Source organism: Phanerochaete carnosa, assembly GCF_000300595.1.
Source record: "Phanerochaete carnosa HHB-10118-sp unplaced genomic scaffold PHACAscaffold_10, whole genome shotgun sequence".
Lineage (NCBI taxonomy): Eukaryota > Fungi > Basidiomycota > Agaricomycetes > Polyporales > Phanerochaetaceae > Phanerochaete > Phanerochaete carnosa.
In genome coordinates, this window is record NW_006767637.1 from 523,370 (window position 1) to 547,064 (window position 23,695).

Genomic DNA, 23,695 nt, shown 5'->3' on the forward strand with positions numbered 1-23,695 from the left:
GCGAGGATACATACGGACAGGGGAAAATGCCAGCCTGCAGAATCTGTAGCTATCATTGGTACCATACGCGCTTGAAGCCGACATACGGTGGAGGACACAAGTTGAATTGACGACCGGTCGCCCCTTCAATGAACTAACTCAAGCATTCACTTCCTTATGTATGTCTATAAGAGCGAAGTATTCGTTTTCCGTTTATGCATATGCCATCCCGGCAACAACAGGGTTTCACACGCGCGAAAGGTCGTCAAGTTTATGTGACCTCCACCTTATCCGGGATGTGAGCGGGCCCCTCTGAACAAGAATCATACAGATTTATGCCCAAATATGGACTTTGGCATCATCATGCCAATCTAAGTGACACAGTCAGCGTGTGCGGGGCCCTTGCCAAGACATGAAACACGTACGACGTAGTTAGGCATATCCACAACTTCGTGCATGCGCAGATCGCCTGCGACGCTGCAAAGCATGTACGCTTCTTCTCTGCTTAGGTCGTGCTCGACCATCAGGACAGTTATCATGTGCCGTACAGCATCCCGGGCGGCTTCTCGGATGTCTTGGAACAGATTGAGATTTTAGGGTACGAAGTCTTATGCTGTGTACGAGCTTACCTGGCCTAACACCGGTGGTGCAGTAGTAGCCTTTGGGGTCTTCTGAAACGCTGGGTGTGGAGAAGTGCGGAGTCTTGACGTGAGATTTGTCCTTCAGGACTGTCAGGCGCACCGTGGTCTTCATAGGCGTCTCAATAGCAGTGCCGCAAACCTCTGAGTCACCACGATAATTCAAGACTAAGTGTTTCCTGAGAGAAATCTACTCACCTCCATCACCCTGGGCAGCATGTCCATCCTGTGCGGCCACCATATAAGGATATACAACCTTGCGAAATAGTAGAACTTACCCCGGTGGAATACAGCGCTCCTTCAACCTGAATTGGGAGATACAACGTCGTGCCCTTCGTCAAGTGCTTGGTATCAATGTTGCCTCCTGTGCTATACGGCGGTATGGTCGAGTGGGGCCCCTTCTCGGCAAGTGCAACGCCCATCTCGCCGGCGAACGGCCTTAACGGGATCTTTATGCCCTTGAGCTTGTCGAACCAGGCAAAGTCCTGTCCGGCAGGCAAGTCCCAGATCTTCAGGGACGGCGTCGGGAACTCGTCCGCCAGGAGTCCGAACCCAGGGAGGATACCCGTCCAGCCCCACTCGGCCGTGCTGACCTCGAGAATGTCAACCTGCAGCGTGTCTCCTGGCTGTGCGTCCTCGATGTAAATTGGGCCATTGACCTGGTCGAGCGTGGCGATGTCAAGAGTGCGCAGGGAGGTTGCGACGGTCGCTGGCGTGACTTGACCATTGGACGCGTCAAGGCAGTCGAAACTGACGGTCTCCCCCGACTTGACTCGGGCCACTGGGGGGATGCTAGACATGCGGGTGCCGATATGGGTCATCTCGAGATGTCAGCAATCAGTGGTACCGACCTGTTGTCCCAGGCGAGATGGCACTGTGAACGCCTGATAGAGTGGATAGACATAGCCAGAGGAGGGCGTTCACAGTAGTCTCAGAGTCGGCGAGCAGGTATATATCCCGTCGAGCATGGGAAATAGCGAAGCACATGCTGCCTCGGGAGCTGGGAGTCCGCAAGCTTGAGAAAGATAGCAAGACAAAACAGTATATCCGACAAAGGGGGTGATATACTTTGCCGATCGGTCACCCACGTCAGTATGGATCTGTATGGATACCTCAGCAAGCGAACGGGATACATTGCAAAGCACGGTGGTAGGAGGCAAACTCGCATCTCCAAATTTGTAGCAAACAAACTAAGCGTTTTTGGCCATCAGTACCGCTAGAAATGTGCCAGATATTGGGTTAATTATGAACAGGCGCCCACAAATTTGCTCCAATGTGGTGAAGTTTATGTGACGTTCCACAAGCGAAGGGTTGAACAACTGGTCCTCGCACCTGTATCTTACTTGTGGCCTCAATCTTCTCTCTGACACTCTTGCACTAGAGGTCAGGCGTGTACCTCATCCCCTGGAGACCGGCTACTGTCCAAAATACACGCTTGCTCTACTAGCTTGGCTTTGCTGAACATCTTACACGACCCCGCCCTGCCGACTCCCTCAGCAAACTATGGCAGATTCATCTCTGTATGCCTCTTGCGCAGAGGCTCTGACACTGGCACAGTCCCACAAGGATGATCTCGCATTCGTACTCGACCCCGACAAAGGCTTCGCCCCGAAAATGCGCCAAATCTGTCAAGTACAACTCGCGGACGCGCAGGAGAACGCGGACAAGTATTCAATAGAGGAGCTCGAGGCTTTGCGAATGGAGAGCGATACGTGGGGCCTCTTGCAGGCTGTGATGCCGTAAGTCTGCGCGCACCGCTCTCTGCTCGGCCTCTGGACTGACGTTCGCAGCATGCGCAAGACTGCCTATCCCTCGTACCCGCGGGCCGCGCAGTTACTCACCGAGAACCCGTACACGCCGCCCTCGACTCTTGCACAAGCGATCATGCATGCCTCGCGGCTGCTCGCCGAGCTCGTCGTCGTCCGCGAGTGGCTGCACGATACCGCGCCGCCGCCCGCGTCGGTCGACGCGACGACCGGCTACTGGAAGTTCACGAAGCATCAAGTGATGCAGGCGCTGCGCATGAACAAGTCTGCCGGCTTGAGTGGAATGGATCCGGACGCGATCAACCGTGAGGAAGGCGGGAACCTTGCGCCGGACGACGCGGTGAGTGGCCTGCGCGGTCTACCCCACCGAGTCGCGACCTGACGTCCCAGGAAGGCATACGAAAAGGCATTCACACACGCGTTATACGCCCACGTACGGGCAGGCAGACTGGAAGAAGCCGTGGAAATGTGCAGGAAAGCGAATCAGCCATGGCGCGCGGCGAGCATTCGGGGGTCGGCACTTTTTCAATGGCGCGCAATAGGTGCGTTTAAGGACGTGTTATTCTGCTCGACAACCCAGTTCACCTATGCTGTACTCAGCAAATGAACCAAGAGATGACGACGCGATGGACGAGTCGGAAGACTTCGATGTGTGGCGAGGGAATAGACGGCGAAAGCTGTGGAAGTCAGCGTGCGTCAGCGCCGCTCTGAACGTGCGTTCTGGTGTTTTTCAGTTCTCATTGTCTCCTAACGGCCGTTCATAGCCCAATCTATCGACAACGGAACGTGCATTATATGCAGCGTTGGCCCCCAGTCCACAAACCGCTTCATATCTCAAGGCAGCCTGTAGGACATGGTCTGACCATCTATGGGCGCAGATTAGTGTTGTATGCGAAGAGAAGGAGAGCCAAGAGATGGCGCGCTTGAGAACAAGTTTCTGGGAAAATCCTGAGGAGCTCGATATTGGAGCTCCCGCAGATGATAACGACGAGGCGGAGGAAGAAGAGTGGGAACGAGAAGTTGTGGGCTCGCTAGAATCACTGGGGACTGTTTCGGTGGAGGAAGGGTGCGTTCGCTACTCCGTCTTTTGAGCTGAGCTGAATATGCACAGAGCTCCTTCGGATAACCCATACCACATTTCTCAGCTTAGCATCATTTTGGACCGGACAGATGCGCTCCTCGAAGCTTTTGCGACTGGGCTCAAAGAGGGACGTTATGACCCAGAGTCTATTGAGCAAGTCATGCCTCATGTTCGCCAATTGTAGCCAAGCTAACCCGGGACAGCTATCCTACCATGACGCGCTTCTTCGCGCACCTATGCCTCTTCCTCCAGCTTATTGACGTGTCGCCCCCACCATTAGCAACGCAGGTCATTCTTGAAGCGTATCTACAGGTTCTCGAGGTTGGCATTCCTTTGCACCCATATTGGGCAAGCGCGTACTGACAACTTGCAGCGCGCAGGCCAACGAGAGTTGATTGCCATGTACGCCGGCGCGTTGGGCGACAATGCAGTAGAACGATACGCCATGTTCCTCACCTCGCTCGAGCTCTCTGCAGACATCTCAGAGCGCAGGCTCGCGCTCACTCGCGCGAGAGATCACGGCCTCGACATGGATCGTGTCGCGATCGTGACTGCCGAGCGCACGATAGAGAAGGCCTTTTCGGTGGGCCATATGAGCGTGACTTTATTTTAACGAAGCGATCCTGACCATTGAATCCAAGATTTTACCTCCTGCGAAAGGCCCATTACCATCTGTTATTAGCCAGCAGCCGCCACCGTCAAACGCTGAGCTGCTCCTGGTGCGGTCAGTTGAGTGGACGACATATCTGGAGTCTACGTACGACACCGCGCTGGAGCAAGCGAATGTGATCTTGCGGTACTTGCTCGGTGCGTGAAATCATACCTCACTTGCTCCCTCGCTTTTGCTCACCACTGCACCCAGGTTGTGGCCGCGTGCAAGTTGCCAAGACCATGTTGGACCGGCTGCCCACGGAGCTGAGCACGATCCGGCACCCGGAGGAGCGCGCGACCGAGTTTTTGCACTACCGGCAGTTCTTCATGGTCTGGGATGCGCTCGAACGCGTCGTGGAGACGCAGGCGCTCGAGGCGCCGCAGATGACCCGGGAGACGCGCGCTGAGTGGCTCGCCGACTACCGCGGCACACTCGACGCCGCTCGCGAGCGCGTCGTGCGGCTGCTCACCACTGAATGGCTCGTCCCCGACAGCGCACGCGGGGCGAGCGACAGGCAGATCTCGAAGGAGCTATTGCGGATACGCCAGATTTATGTTCCCGAGCTGATCCTTCGTCTGCATGCGATGTTGTACAGCCCGCGTACGCGCATTCCGGGGTGCGTTCCGTCCCGCTCAGCTTTCTCATGCCGCTGCGTTGCTGATAGATGTGTCTCATTTGCAGGAACCTCAAACACGCGCTCGAGTTCGCGAACGTCGTCGCCGACTCACGGTACCGCCTCTACGACGACTTTGCAGACCAGCCTAGCCGGCGGCTGGGTGACTACCTTGGTGCAGTCCGGCAGGCGATCCTTGGAGGCCTGGAAGGTGGCGGCTCGGATCCGTTCAGAGTCCTGACGTTGTAGATTGCCTGTTTGCACTGCTGTACGTCATGGTGCGCTGTCGCACCTCTAATCCTCTCAGGGAGCACGCATTTGGCGACGTGAACATGCCGGGACTCCTCATACCGTTCTGCATGTGGCGAAGAACATTTGAAATTGCACGAGGAGATTGATCCTCGCTCAAGACAACTGTATAGACATGCCAGACCTAAGTTACTACTTGTGTTCTCACTAGCGACCCGAGCTTGCGTACATGCAACGTTCTCGGGCTATAGTCTTTGGCGAAACTAGGTGCCGAGCCCAACTTCGAAGTTGCTGAATACCGGCGTCGTCAGAGACGTGTCGAATTCGGACGAGAGCAGAGCGCGCAGGCTCTCTTTGTGGTTCGAGAATTCGTTCACGTATCCCGCGATCTTGGCGTTGTATTGCTGCACTTTGAGAACACGCACTGGATAGTCTTTATGAGCTGCGGTCCCCGGCGTAGAGTCTGATCAGCCATACCTAGGGTCGTTCGCTTGTAGTAAGAGCTGGGGCGCGTTAGCACAGGTCACCGGTGAGGCAGATCGCGACGTACTCGCAGAAATTTGCTAAGAGCAAAAATTTGAGTAAACGGTTGCGTCAATGCATGGCGGGCTGAGGACCTACCAAACTCCTGGATTGTCCTATATAGAGGGCCCACATGTTCATAAAGGCTCTCGTAAAATGATGTGTCTGGGACCGAGGCGCCAGTGATGGAGTCGATAGTAGCGGAACTGACGACTAAGAGTTGGAAGAGAGCATCACACTGAAACGTATGGGCTGTTATAGGCGTCAGAAAGGGCAAAGTGACCCACCACGCAAAGCCAGGTGCCTACGAGAGGCTGGGCGTTAACTCGGCGATGACTCTCCAGAGAGTAGGCAGTCTGGCCGACAAGTATCAATTTACATGTGTCACAGAAAGTTAGATGCGACTACTTACCTTGGCTGTAAGTACAAGATCCTAGAGTTTGGGATAAAATTATCGAACCGCACTCAGAATAGCCATGCAGCCTTACCCCGAGCTCAGGGTACAACTTGGCGACATCTGTGAGAGCCTCCAAGAGAACCTGTATGCCATCAGAGATAGGATGATTACCATCAGAGCTTAGAGAGGTTCCTAGACGTTTATGCTACTACTAGGTTAATATTGGCAGGAGGGAAGCGGTAATCCAGCCTTACGCTCAGTGAGTAAACAGTAATTGTATCTAGGGTCCCTCCTGCGGCAGCAGCACGCTCTGAGGAAGGTCTTAGTTAACTTCATTGGACTATTTGCACTAGCGCCTTCACCTTTGTCTGATATGAATTCTGCTCTGGCTGCCTCGAGCGCCTTTCTGACTGAGCTTATGGTTTGACCTAGTTAGGGTGTTAGTAATCGTTCAAAGTAAGTTTCAAAGACATTACGCTGTTTGGGGATCATTCTACGAGGACCCTGTTGCTGTGGAGAGACGGGCTGTGCAACTTGTTGTTGGGCATTTAGGAGCTTGATGAGCATTTCTTCCATGACAATTAGTCTTTTCGACATATCGGTGATCTGTTGCCGTAGCTCCTGCTCGGCCTACATACGAAGTTAACGCAAGAGCGACACGCATAGGCCACGGTACGTGGTGATTCACACCTTATGCTTCCTAACAGCCTCTGGTTCCCAGTCTGGCTCGTCTTCACTGATAAGGCTGGACTCGTCCTCGGGCACTGGAGGCACTGTGTACAACAGCACGCCGCCATCGGTTGCTTCATCCCCAGCTCGCATGCTAGCATTTGCGGGCTCGTCATCATATGCCATAGCTCCGTACTCCTCTATGTCCGGCTCGTCATCGGAAGAGGATGCATAATACTGATCGTCGTCATTTGCATTAAACCGGGTTACGTAGTCCATTTGCAACAAGGACTTCTCCTGCCAATTACCGAGCGTCACAAAAGTGCTGTCCAGCATCGATATAATGATATCGTGTAGACGCACCCGTTCATACCAGCCTTTGAATAGCCCCCGGTTGTAGTACTCCACCTGCGTGTCTAGCTCGAGCCGCTGCTGGCGCCAAATCTGCGCAAGTACGTCCAGACGCTGGCCAAAGGCTTCGAAGACGAAATTCCAAGTGTCAAGCATATCCTCGAACTCACGGACAGCCACAGGTCGTAGCCGTGCCACTTTCAGCACCTTCATGTGACGCACGAGAAGAAGATGGATCATGCATAAGATGCACTGGATGAGCAACTTCGAAGTGAGTGAACGAGATCATGAGCATCAGCTGACGAACGTACATTCTCCAGGCGCTGCTTATCCAACACGACAGATACGTAATCAACGCCCTTGATCTGGTACTTCAGTTTGTCGAGGTTGGTTCGAATGCGACTCGCTTGCAGCTCTGTCCATATCCGTCCGAGTTTATCCAACTCCTCATATTCTACATGGTTTTCCTCGAGCTCGCCGAGCGGCCGAAGGATGTTGTCGAGCACCTCGATCAACTTGATCCGTGGCAGCATGCTCGTGAAGTGCTTGACACGTTTCAGGTTTTGAGGTAAAACCTTCCTGGGAGCGCGTTTCAGACGAGCCCGCAGGACGCGTATCTTGCGAAGGTACCTGGGCAAAGCTGAGTGTAGACGGAAAATCTCGTGCCAGAATTATGGTACTCACTCGACATCAGACTTGTAAGGCCCAACTGCCCAACTGTGAGCCGCGGCGTCAGCTCGCGTAGACATTATCGGTCCATCTCACATACAATGCAATCCAAGCGGCGTTGCTACACCCAAGTTCTTCAGGTTTGGCCCGCAAAAACTCGTTGGCCTTTCCGGGGGAAAATAATGAACCACAGCTAGTATTTTATCAGTATGCGAGCTCTGTACCTCTGTGTGGGAGATGAAACCACTGCAGTCCTCGTCTATGCCGTCTCCAATTGCAGGACGGACTTCGGGATTACTCGGCATCAGCTTCGTGCTAGAGCATAAAGTAGACTACCCACAGTATGGTCGAGATAGGAAGTGTAGAGTCCAGGCATCTGGGTGCTTCTGGCCAGTATTGAGCAAGTGCGTAGCGAACTTCTTCTGGAAGTGTTGGTATAAAGCTGAAGTGGGTTGATGAGGTGGAATATAGAGCACTTTTGTGAGTACGTACCATCCAGGAACATATGTCTGTCAACGCTAGCGCGTCCATGCATAGCTGACAGAGCGTGAGAAGGACGCATGTATGCGTCGTTTTCGTGAACAACTTACTTCGCCATATTGCCCGTAGATCGTCGTCCTCTATCAGATTATGTGGACCATCCTCGAGCTGAGTCACATTTATTCTCAGCAAAAACGTCGTCGTGAAAGGGTCTGACTCGAACCTTGTTCAATATGACCAGCGTTGAGTGATCTACTTGGTCTAATACAGTCGTCGTCGATATATCGACTTTGTAGAGAACCATCGAAGTCGAGGCTCGGATGGAAGCTTCGACTCGCTGGACCATGATATCGATCTTGCTAGAATACGCGTCCCTGTATGCAGTAAATGTAAGTATGGAGTATCAGGCCGGCAGAAATGTGATCATGTACAGGTTGTTGCGCAGAATCTCGTCCAGATCCATCCTCAGATTTCGCTTCATCGATGAATCAAATCTCTCCCCGAGAACTCGAGCGAGTTGTTCGAGCTTTCTATCATCCTGTGATACGAGGGTCAGTGAGTAAATGCGACCTGTGCTAAGCAATCGCTTACCTGCACTACAGCCTCTAAGCCCCCCATGTTGTGAACGTAGCGATCTGCAGTCTGTTCCTCGCTGGACTTTGCTTCCAGAAGCGCTACAATCTTAGTCACTTCGGTCTTCACGTCCCGTATGGTTAGACTAGATTGCGCGGACAGCAACAAATGAAGCTCCTTCTTGTGGTCAGAGAAATCGCCGGCGTATGCAGCCAGCTTGTCCTTGTAGTGTTTCGATCTGAGGGTTTTCACTGCATCATTGTAAGCATGCTACATGAACGAGTAAGAGAAATGTTACCGAATCCCGCTTGGCGATAATAGACTCTGCAGAGTGATCAACACATAATCGTGTAAATGATCATGCTAGCACATACTCGCAGAAATTTCCTGGCCGAGGTGATTGGCGCAAATTAGAGCAGGAGAGTTAAATCACAGCATACCAAAGCTATTGATTGTCTGGCATATTGCATTCAAACAAGTTTCGAGATGCTTGTCTCCGTCTACGACGGGATCCAAGTCGGAGAGCAGGAGAAGTAAGGAGCTCTGAAAAGTATTGGTCTATAACATTTCGAAGAAATGCCCTTCAAATTTACGCACCATTGTGAAGTAAACAATAGCGATCTGCTTGTCATTGCTTCGTCGTGTGAGCTCAAGGTCGATTACAATCTGCGAGATTGTTAATCTTCTGCGGAGTCCATTATGAGACTGAGAGACTAACCTTGACAACGCCTGCAACCACCTCGAACACTGGACGTCAAGTGCTGCCATGCATGAGCATTAGAAAGCAAGATACCTTGACGGCCGGGTGGACCTCAGCTATACAGTCGAGTATGTCTACAATGTCTTTCACGGGAGCGAGCAGATCTGCTACAGCCACCCTGCTGGTATCCCATGGGGCTGCCACTGCCCACGGTCGTCAGTTGGGCGAGTCAGGTCATTGAGAGAAACCACGCAGGACGTGTCAACGTTACCATCCTCAACTTTAGATATGGCGTCATTCGCCTTGTTCAGTTTGTCCTGAGCGGAAGAGACCAGACTCACTGTGACTTTGTGAGCAGATTGTCGGGGATCTCGTTTGCAATCGACTCACTGAGACGTGATGATTTGCTGTTCTGGTCATGTTTGATGTTTGCCTCTATCTTCTTAAACTCGACTCCACCAGTCAGTGCCTCAGCACTAGACTGATGTGGCATTTTGCCTCAAAGTATACAGACTGAGAGCCGTTATAGTTGGAAGAGATGCCAATGAGTGTTGTGCAGGCCAGATTGCATTGAGATGTGGAGGAGACTGGAGGCTGTACTTAAAGTTCGATCTCAGAGCTCTCATAATCTGCAACCGCCTATACCACATCGATTAGACAACCACAGCGTCCTGCTGGCGACCTCGTGCAGCACTGTACTGTAACTAGCGTCATCAAGCAGTGGATCATTAGTCTTAGTTGACGTGAAAAATGCTCACAACGATTCGTTGATTAAGCTGCATGTATCTGGCTCGTTTATTGCGCTGAAGCATGGTTGAAGCATGGAAGAGCAGGGACGGCCCGGACGGGGAGCATTTGGCGCATCAATGATGCGCCCTCTTTCCCCGTTAGGTATATCGGTTACTCCGCGCTGCACACGTTCCTGTCGTGATGACCGCGCCGAAAATAAATTGGGGTTGTTCCTTCGGATACTGCCTCGATCAAATCATTGCATCTGCGCAGCCTCCATATCAGCGTCTGCACTCTCGTCCTGCTTAAATTCCGAAGGCCCCGTTACCACCGATCTAGCATCCTGCAGTCATGTCGTCCTTCCTCGATAAGCTCGCATCGGAGGCAGACAAGCTTGTTTCGAAGGCGGAAGAGGGTGTATCGCACGCCCGCAACACCGCCATTGGTACAACATTCCTTTCTTTGACCTACTTTTTTGTCGCTAATATGTGCCAGGACTCTTAAATCCAAATCGCAGACATGACACTCCGGAAGAGCAGCGAAATGACATGATTCGTGCTGAGATCAATGCCAGCCATCGTTTCCACTCGTTTGCAGACCAGCGGTCTCATAATTCCGTCAAGTGGTAAATACTCCAGACTCGCGGCATCCTGTGTTGAAGACCGCTAATATTTACCATTCTACAGGCATATCGATGGTCATGACTACATGTACGCTCTGTCTGAGATGTTGGACAGTGCTCGTGAAGTCATCTATATTCTTGTGAGTATGTGCAGGCGCAGTGCGAGGACGACCCGGGCAAGAGCGACATGCTCCGGATCTCGACATGCGTCCCTGTATGTTCCGTATCGTGGACTAATTTCACATTGAAATAGGACTGGTGGTTGACCCCGGAGCTATATCTACGCCGGCCGCCCGCCTATAATGAACAATGGCGCCTGGACAGAGTGCTCAAGCGCAAGGCAGAACAGGGCGTTAAAATTTACGTAGTGGTCTATAAAGAGGTAAAAGCTCAAATATATACGTCTGAAAGACATACTCAAAGGGGATGCAGGTTACGCAAACGATGTCGATGAGCTCCAGTCACACTAAGCATGCTCTCGAGGCGTTACACCCCAACATTGCCTGCATGCGTCATCCCGACCATATCGGAAGCAAAGGTATCTATTCCCGGACGTGAAATTTATCAGAAAACTTTACGATAGAATGTAGATGACGTCGAATTTTGGTCGCACCACGAGAAGGTCGTTGTCGTCGACCAGCATCGTGCATGCATCGGCGGACTTGACCTTTGCTTTGGACGCTGGGACACGCACACCCATCCCCTTGCGGATGCGCACCCTACACACTTCGACGAGACTCTATTCCCCGGACAGGACTACAACAATGCGCGCGTTTTGGATTTCAAGGTGCGTCACATGTGCAGGCGCATGTTGGATAGGCGCTGATGTGTATCCCAGAATGTTAGCCAGTACGCTAACAACGGATTAAGTATCATAGATATGCCGCGAATGCCGTGGCACGATGTAAGTCATGTATCATCCCTCCGGCTCGCCGTGCTTACAACACGTATTGTTCTTGATAGATGCATATGACCCTCTGTGGCCCTGTCGTGCTCGACATTGTCCAGCACTTCGTCGAGCGCTGGAACGAGGTCAAAAGAAGAAAAGTAATTCGTAGAGCACATTAACGTGAGACAGATAGCTGACCCCCTCCACAGTACAGGAACGAGAAGTAAGGCAAGCTGTCGCCTGTGTAGTCGCAGTGTGCTGACGTTGGTCTGGTAGCCGCTACGACTGGCTCGCCTTGCCGCATAATATCGAGGCTGCACCGGAAGAATCTGTCGCACGCCATCCGTTACGCGAGAATTGGCACAGCATGGGGAAGCGTTTTAAGCAGCGCTTCAACCGACAGTACGGCGAGTGGTTCCCTGAAGAAGAAGAGGATCCGATCGCCTACCAGCGCCCGCCGAACGGTACTTGTCGGGTGCAGGCTGTTCGCAGCGTCTCAGACTGGAGCCATGGTGTGCTTACTGAGAGAAGTGTTCAGAATGCCTGTAAGCGCGATGTTTCGTACATTCTGGCTGTACTAAGTCAAGGGACATCATGCAGACTGTCAGCTCATTGCAGAAGCCAACCACTTTATTTACATTGGTACGTTCTTCCGCTGAAGCCTTGGATGAATCTGGTGATGACCCATGCGTATGAAAGAGAATCAATTCTTGTAAGTTTATGCGGCGTCTGATGCCCTCATGTCTGACGTTCGATAGCATATCTTCCACTACGACGAAAGACCCGGTCAAGAACCAGATTGCCAATGCTCTTGTCCAGCGTATCGTGCAAGCCGCCAGGGATGGTCAAAAGTTCAAGGTAAATACTAGCATATACACACCTAAAAATTTTAGACTGACAGTGGCGCAGGTCGTGGTCGTCATTCCTGAAGTCCCAGGCTTTGCTGGTAACATCAAAGATGCCTCCTCTGTACAGGTAATCATGGCTGCTCAGTACAGAACGATCAACAGGGGAGGCCATAGCATCTATGAAGAGATTCGCAGGGCGGGATACGAACCGTAAGTGCCCAGTCTACTCGTAGCCTGATCTACAGCTCATTGCCTCACAGCATGGACTATATCCGCTTCTATCATTTGAGGGCTTATGACCGCATTAACGCCCCTTATCGTAAGCCTTGACGTCCTCATTCAGACGGCATGCTGCTAACACGACGGCTGCAGCATCGTTCATCAAGAAGATGGAAGAGGCTAGCGGGGTGAAGTTCCAGCAGGCCATGGTCGCGCTGGCCAGGCAGTGGGTCGGACAGTCGGAAGATGGCGCTCCTCAGCAGCAGTCCGTCACCATCGTTCTACCGGATGAGACGCTCGGCTCCTCCGCCAGTGTAGAGGGCAACAAGAATGCACTCAAATCCGAGACGTACCCGCTCCCGCAGAGCGCCGCCGAGGCGCGGGAGATCATTGAGCGCTTCGAGCACGGGGCGGACGGTCTGCGTAGCGACGAGGACGTATCTGACAACGTCGTGCAGCACATGCTGAGCGACAAGACGAACCTGCTGGACGAGAAGTGGCTCGGGAGCGAGGAGGAAGAGAAGAACGCATACGTTTCTGAGCTGCTATACATTCACTCGAAGGTCATGATTGTCGATGACCGGCGCGTTATCGTAAGTATGTCCCCAGTCCACAATGAACGTCACTGAGTGCGCAACGCAGATGGGCTCTGCCAACATCAATGATCGTAGCCAAAAGGTCGGCATGGTTTTACCTTGTGTACAGTGACGATGTTCATTGACTACACTTAGGGCGACGGAGACTCCGAAATTGCCTTGGTTGTCGAGGATGACGATATGATCGAGACTTACATGGATGGCCAGAAGTATATGGCTGGCCGCTTTGCTGCATCTTTACGCCGCCAAATCTACCGAGGTCGGTCAAGATTACAGTTGCCTATCGATGCAGTGCTTACCGAAGATATCTAGAGCACCTAGGTCTCATTCCGCCTCAGTTCTGTGAAGGCCCCAGAGAGCAAGTGACGTCTTTCATGCGTCCGGCTCCCATCCCGAACCGTGACGAGTTCGGTACTCCTGAAGACAACGCCGTTGCCGACCCGCTGTCGCCACACACTGAGGCCCTCTGGAACGATACCGCGAGGACGAACCGCGAGATCTTTACCGAGATTTTCCGTCCGGTGCCTACCAACCTGATTCGGAGTTGGTCCGCCTACGGAGTACGCCCGCTGCTGGTGTCGCGACGAAGTGCTCGCTAATCGTTTGAACAGAATTACGTGTCCAACGGCAAGACGGACCACGTTGTCCCTGATATCCCACTTGCGCGCGTCAAGGACCGCCTCTCGCAAGTCCGGGGTGCTCTGGTCGAATGCCCGCTCGTAAGTAATCAGTGCACATACCCGCGAGTGGTGAGCTTACTGCACCTCCGCAGGATTTCTTGATTGACGAGAAGGAGTTCACCGAGGGACCGATTTGGAGCGGGTTCGACCCAGTGCTACCTCTCTACATCTAGATAGCTGTTAAGCCAGACAAGTGTGAACAATGTGTACTCGCTAGAATAAAGGTGACGTCTCATGTGATGTCCGTCTCAACATGTCTACGTGTTCTATGGACGTCGCGAATTACTGTTTCGTGTGCGGTACATCGTAGCATGGGAGGGGGTAAGGTTGGGTTCGTGGTCTTGTGAGAGTCGCACGACTGGGGAGCTGCAGGCCTCGTCAGCTGGGGCTAGCGCTGGTGAAGTACGAGCTTCTCTGATAGCTGACCATCATACGTCGGGCGAACTAGCTCGCGAGGAGTTCTCGAGCGTACACTCGACGTAAAGGATGCTCTATCGACGGTCCTATTATGGTGAGATCTCCGTTTCTTGCGACATTATCCCGAAGGCTTATGTTGCGGTAGAAACGCTAGTGGTCCATCGACCTTATAAACATGTCTGACGGCTGCGAAGATCGTCGGACCAGGGCCCTATCGTGCCGGTGAGTCAATGACACGTACATCCTCACTTGTTTCGACGGTCGATGACCAGGGCCGGCGATGGCCACAACGAGCGGTGCGCCTCCTCTTTCGTGCGAGAACTCGGGAGTCGATACGGTCTTCGCTACTGAGACGACAGTGTCTCTCTACAGCTGCAGTACGTTTGTCACCATTTAGTGATACTTCGCGAATCACAAAGTTAAGTGTAGCTCTTCGAGTTCTACCGCGCTTTATGCGTTACTTGTGCTGCTCTGCGGCTGTACGGCCGTCGCGCATCGTTCAAGCGCGAGCGTAAGGAAGACACAGCCCAGAGAGGGTGACCCAGAAAGGTATATAAAGACTGGTCAAATGTTGAAGACCGTCAGCAGAGCAATCCGCCTCACTCAGCTTCACCACTTTCAACACCACTCAACAACTTCCAAACAACATGCCGGCTACTCCAAAGACAACTCGTGCTAGTATGTTACTTCCTCGCTGCTCTCAACCGAGCTCCAGAACTGACACTCGTGCTTCAGCTGGTGGTGCCGCCACTGGCAAAACCCCCACGACCGCCGCTGACGCCTCCCGGATACAGTCCACGCAGGTACGCCCGTCATCGCCATCGCGCCCTCTTGCATCATGCTCACCCTTCCTCTCGCAGGCCAAGGCCGGCGCTGACACCGGCAAGGGCAGCTTTCCCGCTCGCACTCAGGCTTCGGCGGCGAAGAATACTGGAGGTGCCCCGAAGGCTCCCAAGGGCAAGGCTGCATAATCACAACAAACCGGATGTGAAGGTCTACTGAAAGTCTGTAAAGCACTGGGCTTGCCTGTGTAGAAAGCGATGCTTCGTCCTGTATCACGAAAAGCACACCTTAAATACAATGTACATCACTATTTATCGCTCGCATCCGTCGCGCGTGAACCTGGCTAAGGATACACCCCCTTGCTAACGTCGACCACGAGGTAGACGAGATGCGGGCGTTGAACTTCCATCGTACACTCACATTCACAAATGCGCTGCGCTTATGAAGTAAAAGGTAAAAGAATGAAAGTTCGATTTGTAGGTATCAGTACTTGAGGGTTAATAGACCTCTGGTAGGCACATTTAATGCTGCAAGATGTGGAAAGATCGAGACTGAGTAACTGAAATACAATGAGACGAGACAATAAACATGAAAAGACAGGAAGGAATGGCATGATGCAGTCTGCTGAGTAGACGTTAATGATACACATGAGGAACAGCGAACAATGCAGAGTGACAGGGAAGGTAAAGACAGATCAGAGACAAAAGGGCCGAGCTCCCGATACGACGAAACTCAGCGGACGTCTCACTCGACCAGCCGCCCGTGCAAGCGGTGTGTCGACATCCATGTATCGAGACGCTCCATCGTGTCCTTTTCGAGAGCAGTCTTCTGCGACTTCCGCTGACTCGAGTGCCTGCGTTCGACAATGAGCTTGTTCATCGTATTTATCAAGTCGTTTCGCCGCAGCGGCTCTTGAGGACGGTTAGCCGCCGGTATCACGCGCTAAAAACAGCATGTACTCACTGGTAATATGGTCGTCCATACCGGCCTGCAAGCAGCGTTCCCTGTCGCCAATCACTAGGAGTGGTCAGCTTCGTTGTTCAGACCCTAGAGAATCGAGTTGGACTTACTGGCGTGGGCAGTTAATGCGATGATAGGGACATGGGTGAGGCTCCTCTGGGATTCGTATCTCCGAATGTGCTGCGTAGCCTCCATACCGCCCATGAGGGGCATGGATAGATCCATCTGCACATGCCATCAGCACTCAAGCTACAAACACAGATGCTTATATACTCACGAGAACAACATCGTATGGCTCGCCGGCCTCGTAGCGCGAGACATAGCTGTCGACCGCAGTCTGGCCGTTCTCGGCGATGTCGACCGTATGGCTGTACTTCTCTAGCATCTTGATCGCTAACTTCTGGTTGACCATGTTGTCTTCCGCGATCAGGATCCGGTAGGTGATGTTGTTCTCTGTCGCCACCGTCGTGACATTGTTCGACTCCAGCGCAGCGACCAACGCCGACACGAGATCGGGGAGCTTGACGGGTGTCGTGACCTGGCCAGATATACTGTTATCCAGGCACCATTTCACTGCTGTTTTGTCAGTACGTGGTGGGTCGCAGCTTAAAGCGAGTACGCTTACAATTCAGGATCGGGTCCATCTCGGGCGAGAGCAGGATGAGCGGTATGTAGCGCAGGTGCTCATGCTCACGTATCTGTTCCGTGACCTGCATCGAGTCGACAACGATTGTGTCGATATGCGGGCAGTTACCCTTTTCGGCGACCTCCTTCGCGCTGTTCGCGACGGTCAGCTTGAGGCCGAGCGCCTTGATGTGCTCCTCGAGACCGGCCTCTTGACGTCGGCTGTTCATGTACAGAATGTTGCGTTTTGAAAAGAGCTCAAGCTTGTGGCGCGAGCTCTCGAGTGTCATTGGGCTGATTTGCGACGTGACTGTGAAGAAGAAACGCGAGCCCTGGCTGACCTCCGACTCGACCCACATGTTACCGTGCATGAGGGCGACGAGGCGCTTCGAGATGGATAAGCCCAAGCCGGTTCCACCGTATTCCTGTAAGATGTGAGAAACGACAGACATAAGAATAGAACAACGACCTACTCGCGTCGTCGAACCATCTGCCTGGCAGAAGGTGTCGAAAATCACCGTCAACTTGTCCTTGGCGATTCCAATACCCGTGTCAGACACGCAGAATTCGAGGATGACATTCAAGTCATCGAGAGCGAGTAGTCGACAGCTGAGGGCAATGAGACCCTTGGAGGAAACCTTAGACGGCGTGAACTTGATAGCGTTTCCGACCAGATTCGTGATGACCTGGCGCAGACGCAAGGGATCGCCGATTAACTGGTCAGGGATGGCGGGATCGACGTCGTACGTCAGCAGCAGCTCGTTCTGCGATGCCCGGACGACTAATGTCTTGAGTATGCCGAAGACAGTCTGGCGAAGTGAGTAGGGCACTTGTTCCATGGTCATCCGACCAGCTTCGACTATAGCGCTACGTGAATAGGAGGTTGGCAAGGGACGAGCAGGGGCAACGTACTCTTCGAGATATCCAAGATGTCGTCGATGATCAATAATAATGAACGTGCCAAGCTGTGGACTAAGACCAAGCTTTCACGTTGCGAGCGGGTTAAGTCGCTGTCCAGCGTTAGCTCCGTCATACCGATGATACCGTTCATCGGCGTCCTGCAAGCGCACAGGTAAGTTTGCAGGTATGCTGCCCACGAAAAGAGACGTACCTGATCTCGTGAGACATGTTCGCCAAGAACTCGGACTTGGACCTGTTCGCCAACTCGGCAGCCTCCCTGGCGGCGGTGTTCTTCTGGATGCTGTCACGCAAATTGAATAACATTTGATTGATGTGCGTCTTCAATGAGTCCATTTCACCGCTCGCCTCGACCGTGATGAACCGACTGAAGTCGCCGTCCGTTGCCGCCGCAGAGATCTGTGCGAAGCCACGCACTTGCGTTGTCAAGTTGTTCGCCATCGTGTTTACAGACATTCTGGATACCGAGTGAGCCACCACGGTAAGCGATCATGGCAAAAAGGACACGTACGTGATCTCTTGCCACATGCCCTCTAAGTTGCCTGGCTCGGCCTGTCCACCAAGCTTACCCTCGGTACCGACCTCGCGGGCTACCTTCTTGACTTCGGCAGCGAAGATGGCCAACTGATCAATCATGCGGTTGATGGTGTTGACTAAGTCAAGCATCTCTCCAGAGACACTGACGCCAGTGACCTTCTGCGTCAAGTCACCGCGGGCGACAGCAGTTGTGGCAATAGCGATCGTTCTCACTTGCACCGTCAACTACCGAACTGTCAGCTCAACATCAATGTATGCGTACAGCTCATACTCACGTTAGCAGCCATGACGTTAACGTTGTCCGTCAAATCTTTCCAGGTACCGGAGACGTTCGTGACACGAGCCTGACCACCCAACTTTCCGTCGGTACCGACCTCCTTGGCGACTCGCGTGACCTCGTCGGCGAAGACGCTCAAAGACTCCGTCATGCCGTTGACAGTATCCTTCAAATCCAACATCTCCCCACGCACGTCGACCGTGATCCGCTTCGTCAAGTCGCCGCCGGCGACGGCTTTCGTGACTTCGGCAATAGATCGCACCTGGTTCGTCAAGTTCATGGCCATCAGGTTGACGTTGTCCAACAAGCCCTGCGCAGGGAGATCAGCACGGGCCAATAAGAGCGGACAAGGAAATCGCACCTTCCACATGCCCTCGACATCGGGTACGTAGGCCTGGCCACCCATGATACCTTCCGTTCCAACTTCCAAAGATACTCGAGTAACCTCTCGTGCGAGCGTAGACAAACGAGACACCATCTGGTTGACGGTCGTCTTCAACTCCAACATCTCTCCCTGGACATCGACCTGGACCATCTTCGACAAATCGCCGCGGGCGACGGCCTTCGTGACCTCTGAGATCGAGCGCACCTGGTCCGTCAAATTGCGGGCCATACGCTGCAGGCGTGTATCCTCGTAAGTGGGTGGCGGAGCGACAAAGATCACGAGTGACGTACGTTGACATTCCGCGTCAAGTGATCCCAAGTACCCTCCGCACCCTGAACGACGGCCTGACCACCCAAAATACCTTGCGTACCGACCTCCTGCGCTACACGCGTGACCTCGGAAGCGAATCCGCTCAGCTGGTCCACCATCTTGTTGACCGTCTCCTTCAAAGTAAGCATCTCACCCTCGACCTCGATATCGATCTTCTGCGTCAAATCACCCTTTGCGACAGCCGTGGTGACCATTGCGATAGACCGCACTTGGTCCGTCAAGCTCGAACACATACGATTGACCTGCATAGAGCTCAGCAGCCGCACTGAATTGCTTGTCACGATGCACTCACGTTGCGTGTTAGTTCCAACCAGACACCTTGGACGTTCGGGACCTGGACCTGACCACCCAAATTACCGCGAGAGCCGACCTCCATCGTGACACGAGTGACTTCGGCAGCTAATGTTCTGAGACGAATAACCATGGCGTTGACCGTTTCCTTGAGTTCGAGAATTTCACCGCGGGCGTCGACATCGATTTGCCTGGACAAGTCTCCCAAAGCGACCGCTTTCGTGACCATAGCGATAGACCGCACTTGCATTGTCAAATTTCCGGCCAAGTTGTTGACGACGTTTGTCAATTCTCGCCACGTGCCTTCGACATCCAGAACGAGTGCCTGACCGCCCAATTTACTGCACGCGGCTCAGCATATGGCGATCGATCAGAGGATAGAAGTGCTCACCCTTCGGTACCGACCTCGATACTGACACGGGTGACCTCACGAGCGAATTGACCTAGTTTCTCCACCTGGGTACGAGCTCAGCATCTAAGACATGGATGAACAGAGATGTCGGAAATACCATGGTATTGATAACATCCTTGAGTTGGATCATGACAGGGCCTTGGACGGGTACCGTAATCTTCTGCGACAAATCGCCCCTGGCGACGGCGTTGCAGACCTTGGCGACGTCTTGGACCTGGGCCTTTAGGAGGCGCAGTTCCTCGACAGCACTCATACCAGATTCGAAAGCGGCAGCAGCGAGGGGACCGGGCGGGATGACCATGGGGGAGCTGACGGGAGGACCGGCGAGAGAGGCAATTCTGGCCATGGTCGCGCTGTCGGTGATGACCTTGCCGCAGCTTGGACAAGCGACATGATCGACGTGCGACGACGGAGGGGCGGAGGCAGGACCGTTCATAGTGTGGTTATAAACTTTGGTCTTCTCGAGAGGATTAACAACTCCATCAAGTGAGATTGTCATAGGAGAGGGCGGACGTACGCCGCCGGTCCTCAGGGTCGCGGAGGGCGTCGGCTCGGTACTTTCGTTTATCAACATCGTGATGTCCTCCTTGCCGTCGCTGAACGCCGCGGGAATGCTGTCGAGAGAGCTTGTGGGAGTGAAGAAGGGCGATTGCGTCGCAACGCAGCTCGCGGCGGTCGCGCCACTAAGGTTGGTGAAATCCGTCGACGAGACTGAGCTTGCTGCGCTTGAGAGTGGGGGGCTGTCGCCAACGCTACGTCTCTTCTTCGAGGGGCCACCTACATCAGCGGCCTTTATTGCGCTGTAAGCATCCTCGGCAGTAAACATCCGACGGGCCATGCTTTCGAGAGATCGGAGGATGCTTTGTGTTTGCCAGTTTGAGGGCCCATCGTAGCGTGGTATCGGCGTTGAACAGTGGCCTAGCTCGTAGACCGAAAGGAGAGCTATAAGATGGTTTAAGAATGGGTGGTGTAGGGCCTCTATGCCCTGCGAGGACGCCATGTCGTCGGGCGTCGTCGTCGAGGTTGAGGTTAGAGTCATCCTCGCCGTTCGCTCGCTAAGAGACTGCTAATCGCAGATTTCCCACGCAAAGTGCCGGCACGCACGGCTCACTCGCGTTAATTGGTCGGACTTGAAACCTACATCTCAGCTTTGATGCAGACCCCTGTTCGGGGACACTGGACGACGGATCAGTCAATCGAGCACTCAATCTAAGCGAAAACTAAGCCATCCGGAGACAACAAGCACTCCGGGTGCGCTAAGTAGCTCGGTCCCCTCTATGCTGTGGTTTTCTCGCGTCGTCGGACACGCCGCAGTAAACGTAGGCTAAGGCACGCGTCTCACGCACCTCCGACAAACGTTAGCGTGCTTTGAATTGTCGTGCCGTGGTCAGTCGATCAGCGGGCACGACTGAACCTCGAGTGTATTCGGATCGGTCCGAGCAACAATCACACATGCCTGAAGCGTCAAACAAAAGGGGCGGAGGTGCAAAGGTGCACGCCAACGACAATGGGCACTGGAAGATGGAATGGAGAGAGCTCCTGCGACAAGTGTTTTACACATAGCACAGCTGGTTCTCCAATCGTTGACATCACGACAGAGGTAAAAGACAACACGCGTCGGACGAGTTGTCAGGTAGGCGCGATTACGACACTATGACTGCATAAATCGCTTGAGAGACCCTATCTCACGGAGATGACAGCTTTCCGCCCCAGCGGCGTAGAGCACGGAAACCCGCGAAAGAGTTGGTTCAAAACACTGATCGGCTTGCCCACACAACGTGTCTCCTGCGTGGCGAAAGTCTCCAGCCTACAGCAGCCTTGGACGGGACTCCACGGGACAAGAACTAATAACCGTGAGAGAACTGTGGAGAACGACGGAAGCAGCCAATAGCCCGTGATAGCAGTGGAGGATCTTTGCTATTGCGTGCGAGTGTCATCAGAACCTTATATATCGATGTGGCAGACTACTGTCTGGGGGCTTCAGCTCCGAGTCACTGGCTATCGGGGCGCCAAGGTGTTCTAACGTGCACTCGCAACAACTGTATGAACAACGCAGCGCGACATTACTTCAGACTATGCAGTCAAGCATGAGCCTGTGGGCAAGCAAATTCGTGCAAAACCGAGGCAAAAAACCTAGATGGACAATGTCCACCTGACCCAGCGCGAGGCATGGCTCAAGCGCGCAGCTTTGCTTCTCTTCGTTCTCAACATTCAATCTACAGCCCGTCCCAGAACGAAGGGCCGCAGCTTGCGCGCCCGCCGTCCGGCACGAATGATCCCGCAGCTCCACCTGGAAGTTGGCTTGTTGTACACCTTTGCACGCGTACTCACGTTGAACGAATGGGGGCATCATGAATGAAAGGCGAAATAGACTGCACGAATGAGAGCTATTCGGAAGGAGGCGGAATAGGCCGCCGACACCGCGGTCCGCGGTATACCAGCCCGAAAGTGAGCGTCCATGCCGAGATTAATTGGGCTGAGGCGAAGGCTTGCCACGGCAGGATCAGCATTGGTGAACACATCGAGGCCGAGGGTGCTGAAAAGTTTGGATAACTCGCCTGCCGCTGCGTTGTTTGGACAACGTTCCCCAAACAATAGTGGGGGGCGCGTGCGGAGAGGAAAAAAGAAGACTTGCTTGAATATTATGACACGTACGATGCAATTCGAATCCTTGAAGGTGAGCCGCACTGAATTGGACCGCGTAGATTTTGTAGGAACAGTGGTCGACGGTTAGTACTGATGAGGCTCTGAGCGTCTATGGGCAAAATTGAAGAAATATGCTCTCTGATCCTCAATGTCATCGCGACAACTTCCTAAAGCATGAAGTCAAAATCAGGCTCGGATGATCGTGTAACACTGAATAGATATTGGCAACTTATCTGAAGGTACTTGTCCAGTTTGGAGAGGAGTATCACTGATCTGTCATCTTCAAGTTATTTGTTCAATTTCTGTTCTTGCATCCTCGATCTAGTCTAGATCCTCTAGAAGCATCAGGCATCTGATCTGTGGCGCGGGAAGTACATGTGTGTCGTGAAAACTCAGCTCAGCCTCGCGCAAGCTTCACGAACACACGTTGCCAGAATATATTCTGAGAACTCGTTGCATCCTCCATCACGCTTCTGGACATCTTGAGGTCGGATAGACCTGCGCTAATACTAGATCTGTAAATTATTGAGGTTGTGGGTACATCTCATTGATATCCGTAAAGCTTGTAATATCTAACCCTGCGCACCTTGAGGCTTGCCTGTGGCAAGCGCCGGAATCCTTGCAAAACTGGCGTGTTTTGCTTACACAATATATCTTTGTATTCTCTGTTGAGGAGCTTTAGCCCTCCCTGCTACTCCTTCTCACACGCAGCCTCAACGCGCTTCGGTTTGATGGCAGATCTTCGAGCTACGTGGGCGTTCACTCATCCCCACGTCGTGGCGACACTTCACCGATTGCCACGCAGCCAATTGTATTGCCTGATACTGGCAGTATCAGATCGTACATATACCTCCGAGAAGCAAAGTTATTGTTAGTATTCAGTCTGAATATAGCGATTGAATTGGCAACACGACTAATCTTGAATATATCATGTCCTTATAGCCTCCATTCCCGTTGTCAGCGTTGGTTATACCCCGGTTCATCTTCAGGCTCGGTACCGTCGGTAGGAGCTTCAAGACATCGCACCCATAATATGCAGCAAGGGTCACTGCTTCAGCGACGGGCATCGAAACGGACAGTAGAAAATAGTAGGTGCCTGGTAGTGCGGACGCCGAGCGCCACAAAGCTAGGCACCGGTCACTATTGCCGGGTTGGCGGACCCATGCGTCGGGCCCCGAACAGCTATCGTATAC

At 53.1% G+C, this 23,695-nt stretch overlaps 6 protein-coding genes across 6 annotated transcripts; 3 read left to right on the forward strand and 3 right to left on the reverse strand.

Moving 5' to 3' along the window:
- Positions 1–24: 24 nt before the first annotated feature.
- On the reverse strand, positions 25–1,458 carry PHACADRAFT_262894 (uncharacterized protein). Its single transcript, XM_007400086.1, has 5 exons — positions 896–1,458; positions 816–843; positions 609–761; positions 405–553; positions 25–350 (listed from the first exon to the last, which is right to left on the reverse strand). The coding sequence occupies exons 1-5, from the start codon at positions 1,436–1,438 to the stop codon at positions 303–305; spliced, it is 921 nt and encodes a 306-aa protein (XP_007400148.1). The 5' UTR covers positions 1,439–1,458; the 3' UTR covers positions 25–302.
- Positions 1,459–1,942: 484 nt separating this feature from the next.
- PHACADRAFT_177673 (uncharacterized protein) lies at positions 1,943–5,549 on the forward strand. The gene is made up of 11 exons (XM_007400087.1): positions 1,943–2,356; positions 2,408–2,723; positions 2,778–2,925; positions 2,984–3,096; positions 3,148–3,449; positions 3,495–3,617; positions 3,668–3,785; positions 3,838–4,047; positions 4,106–4,271; positions 4,327–4,732; positions 4,798–5,549. The coding sequence occupies exons 1-11, from the start codon at positions 2,121–2,123 to the stop codon at positions 4,976–4,978; spliced, it is 2,319 nt and encodes a 772-aa protein (XP_007400149.1). The 5' UTR covers positions 1,943–2,120; the 3' UTR covers positions 4,979–5,549.
- Positions 5,550–5,590: 41 nt separating this feature from the next.
- On the reverse strand, positions 5,591–10,164 carry PHACADRAFT_151415 (uncharacterized protein). Its single transcript, XM_007400088.1, has 26 exons — positions 9,730–10,164; positions 9,611–9,679; positions 9,433–9,542; positions 9,358–9,378; positions 9,237–9,305; positions 9,080–9,182; positions 9,016–9,026; positions 8,938–8,965; positions 8,658–8,890; positions 8,498–8,604; positions 8,290–8,440; positions 8,177–8,234; positions 8,079–8,123; positions 7,927–8,028; positions 7,811–7,872; positions 7,687–7,751; positions 7,602–7,634; positions 7,229–7,547; positions 6,930–7,169; positions 6,588–6,863; positions 6,374–6,527; positions 6,260–6,325; positions 6,152–6,207; positions 5,989–6,102; positions 5,913–5,933; positions 5,591–5,856 (listed from the first exon to the last, which is right to left on the reverse strand). Exons 1-26 carry the CDS (start codon positions 9,830–9,832, stop codon positions 5,734–5,736), a joined length of 2,739 nt encoding a protein of 912 aa, XP_007400150.1. The 5' UTR covers positions 9,833–10,164; the 3' UTR covers positions 5,591–5,733.
- Positions 10,165–10,279: 115 nt separating this feature from the next.
- PHACADRAFT_151417 (uncharacterized protein) lies at positions 10,280–14,267 on the forward strand. Its single transcript, XM_007400089.1, has 21 exons — positions 10,280–10,513; positions 10,564–10,693; positions 10,755–10,830; positions 10,944–11,072; positions 11,123–11,228; positions 11,281–11,477; positions 11,529–11,594; positions 11,654–11,737; positions 11,789–11,802; positions 11,856–12,124; positions 12,180–12,221; positions 12,279–12,291; positions 12,338–12,437; positions 12,489–12,637; positions 12,688–12,746; positions 12,800–13,239; positions 13,289–13,324; positions 13,378–13,501; positions 13,555–13,802; positions 13,854–13,961; positions 14,015–14,267. The coding sequence occupies exons 1-21, from the start codon at positions 10,420–10,422 to the stop codon at positions 14,093–14,095; spliced, it is 2,565 nt and encodes an 854-aa protein (XP_007400151.1). The 5' UTR covers positions 10,280–10,419; the 3' UTR covers positions 14,096–14,267.
- Positions 14,268–14,485: 218 nt separating this feature from the next.
- On the forward strand, positions 14,486–15,446 carry PHACADRAFT_262908 (uncharacterized protein). The gene is made up of 4 exons (XM_007400090.1): positions 14,486–14,716; positions 14,769–15,017; positions 15,075–15,142; positions 15,200–15,446. Exons 2-4 carry the CDS (start codon positions 14,987–14,989, stop codon positions 15,308–15,310), a joined length of 210 nt encoding a protein of 69 aa, XP_007400152.1. The 5' UTR covers positions 14,486–14,716; positions 14,769–14,986; the 3' UTR covers positions 15,311–15,446.
- Positions 15,447–15,577: 131 nt separating this feature from the next.
- Positions 15,578–20,773, reverse strand: PHACADRAFT_262909 (uncharacterized protein). Its single transcript, XM_007400091.1, has 15 exons — positions 19,954–20,773; positions 19,836–19,900; positions 19,446–19,785; positions 19,114–19,395; positions 18,800–19,054; positions 18,437–18,748; positions 18,136–18,386; positions 17,818–18,081; positions 17,619–17,764; positions 17,180–17,565; positions 16,708–17,131; positions 16,360–16,655; positions 16,193–16,307; positions 16,086–16,139; positions 15,578–16,033 (listed from the first exon to the last, which is right to left on the reverse strand). Exons 1-15 carry the CDS (start codon positions 20,692–20,694, stop codon positions 15,867–15,869), a joined length of 4,098 nt encoding a protein of 1,365 aa, XP_007400153.1. The 5' UTR covers positions 20,695–20,773; the 3' UTR covers positions 15,578–15,866.
- Positions 20,774–23,695: the final 2,922 nt, after the last annotated feature.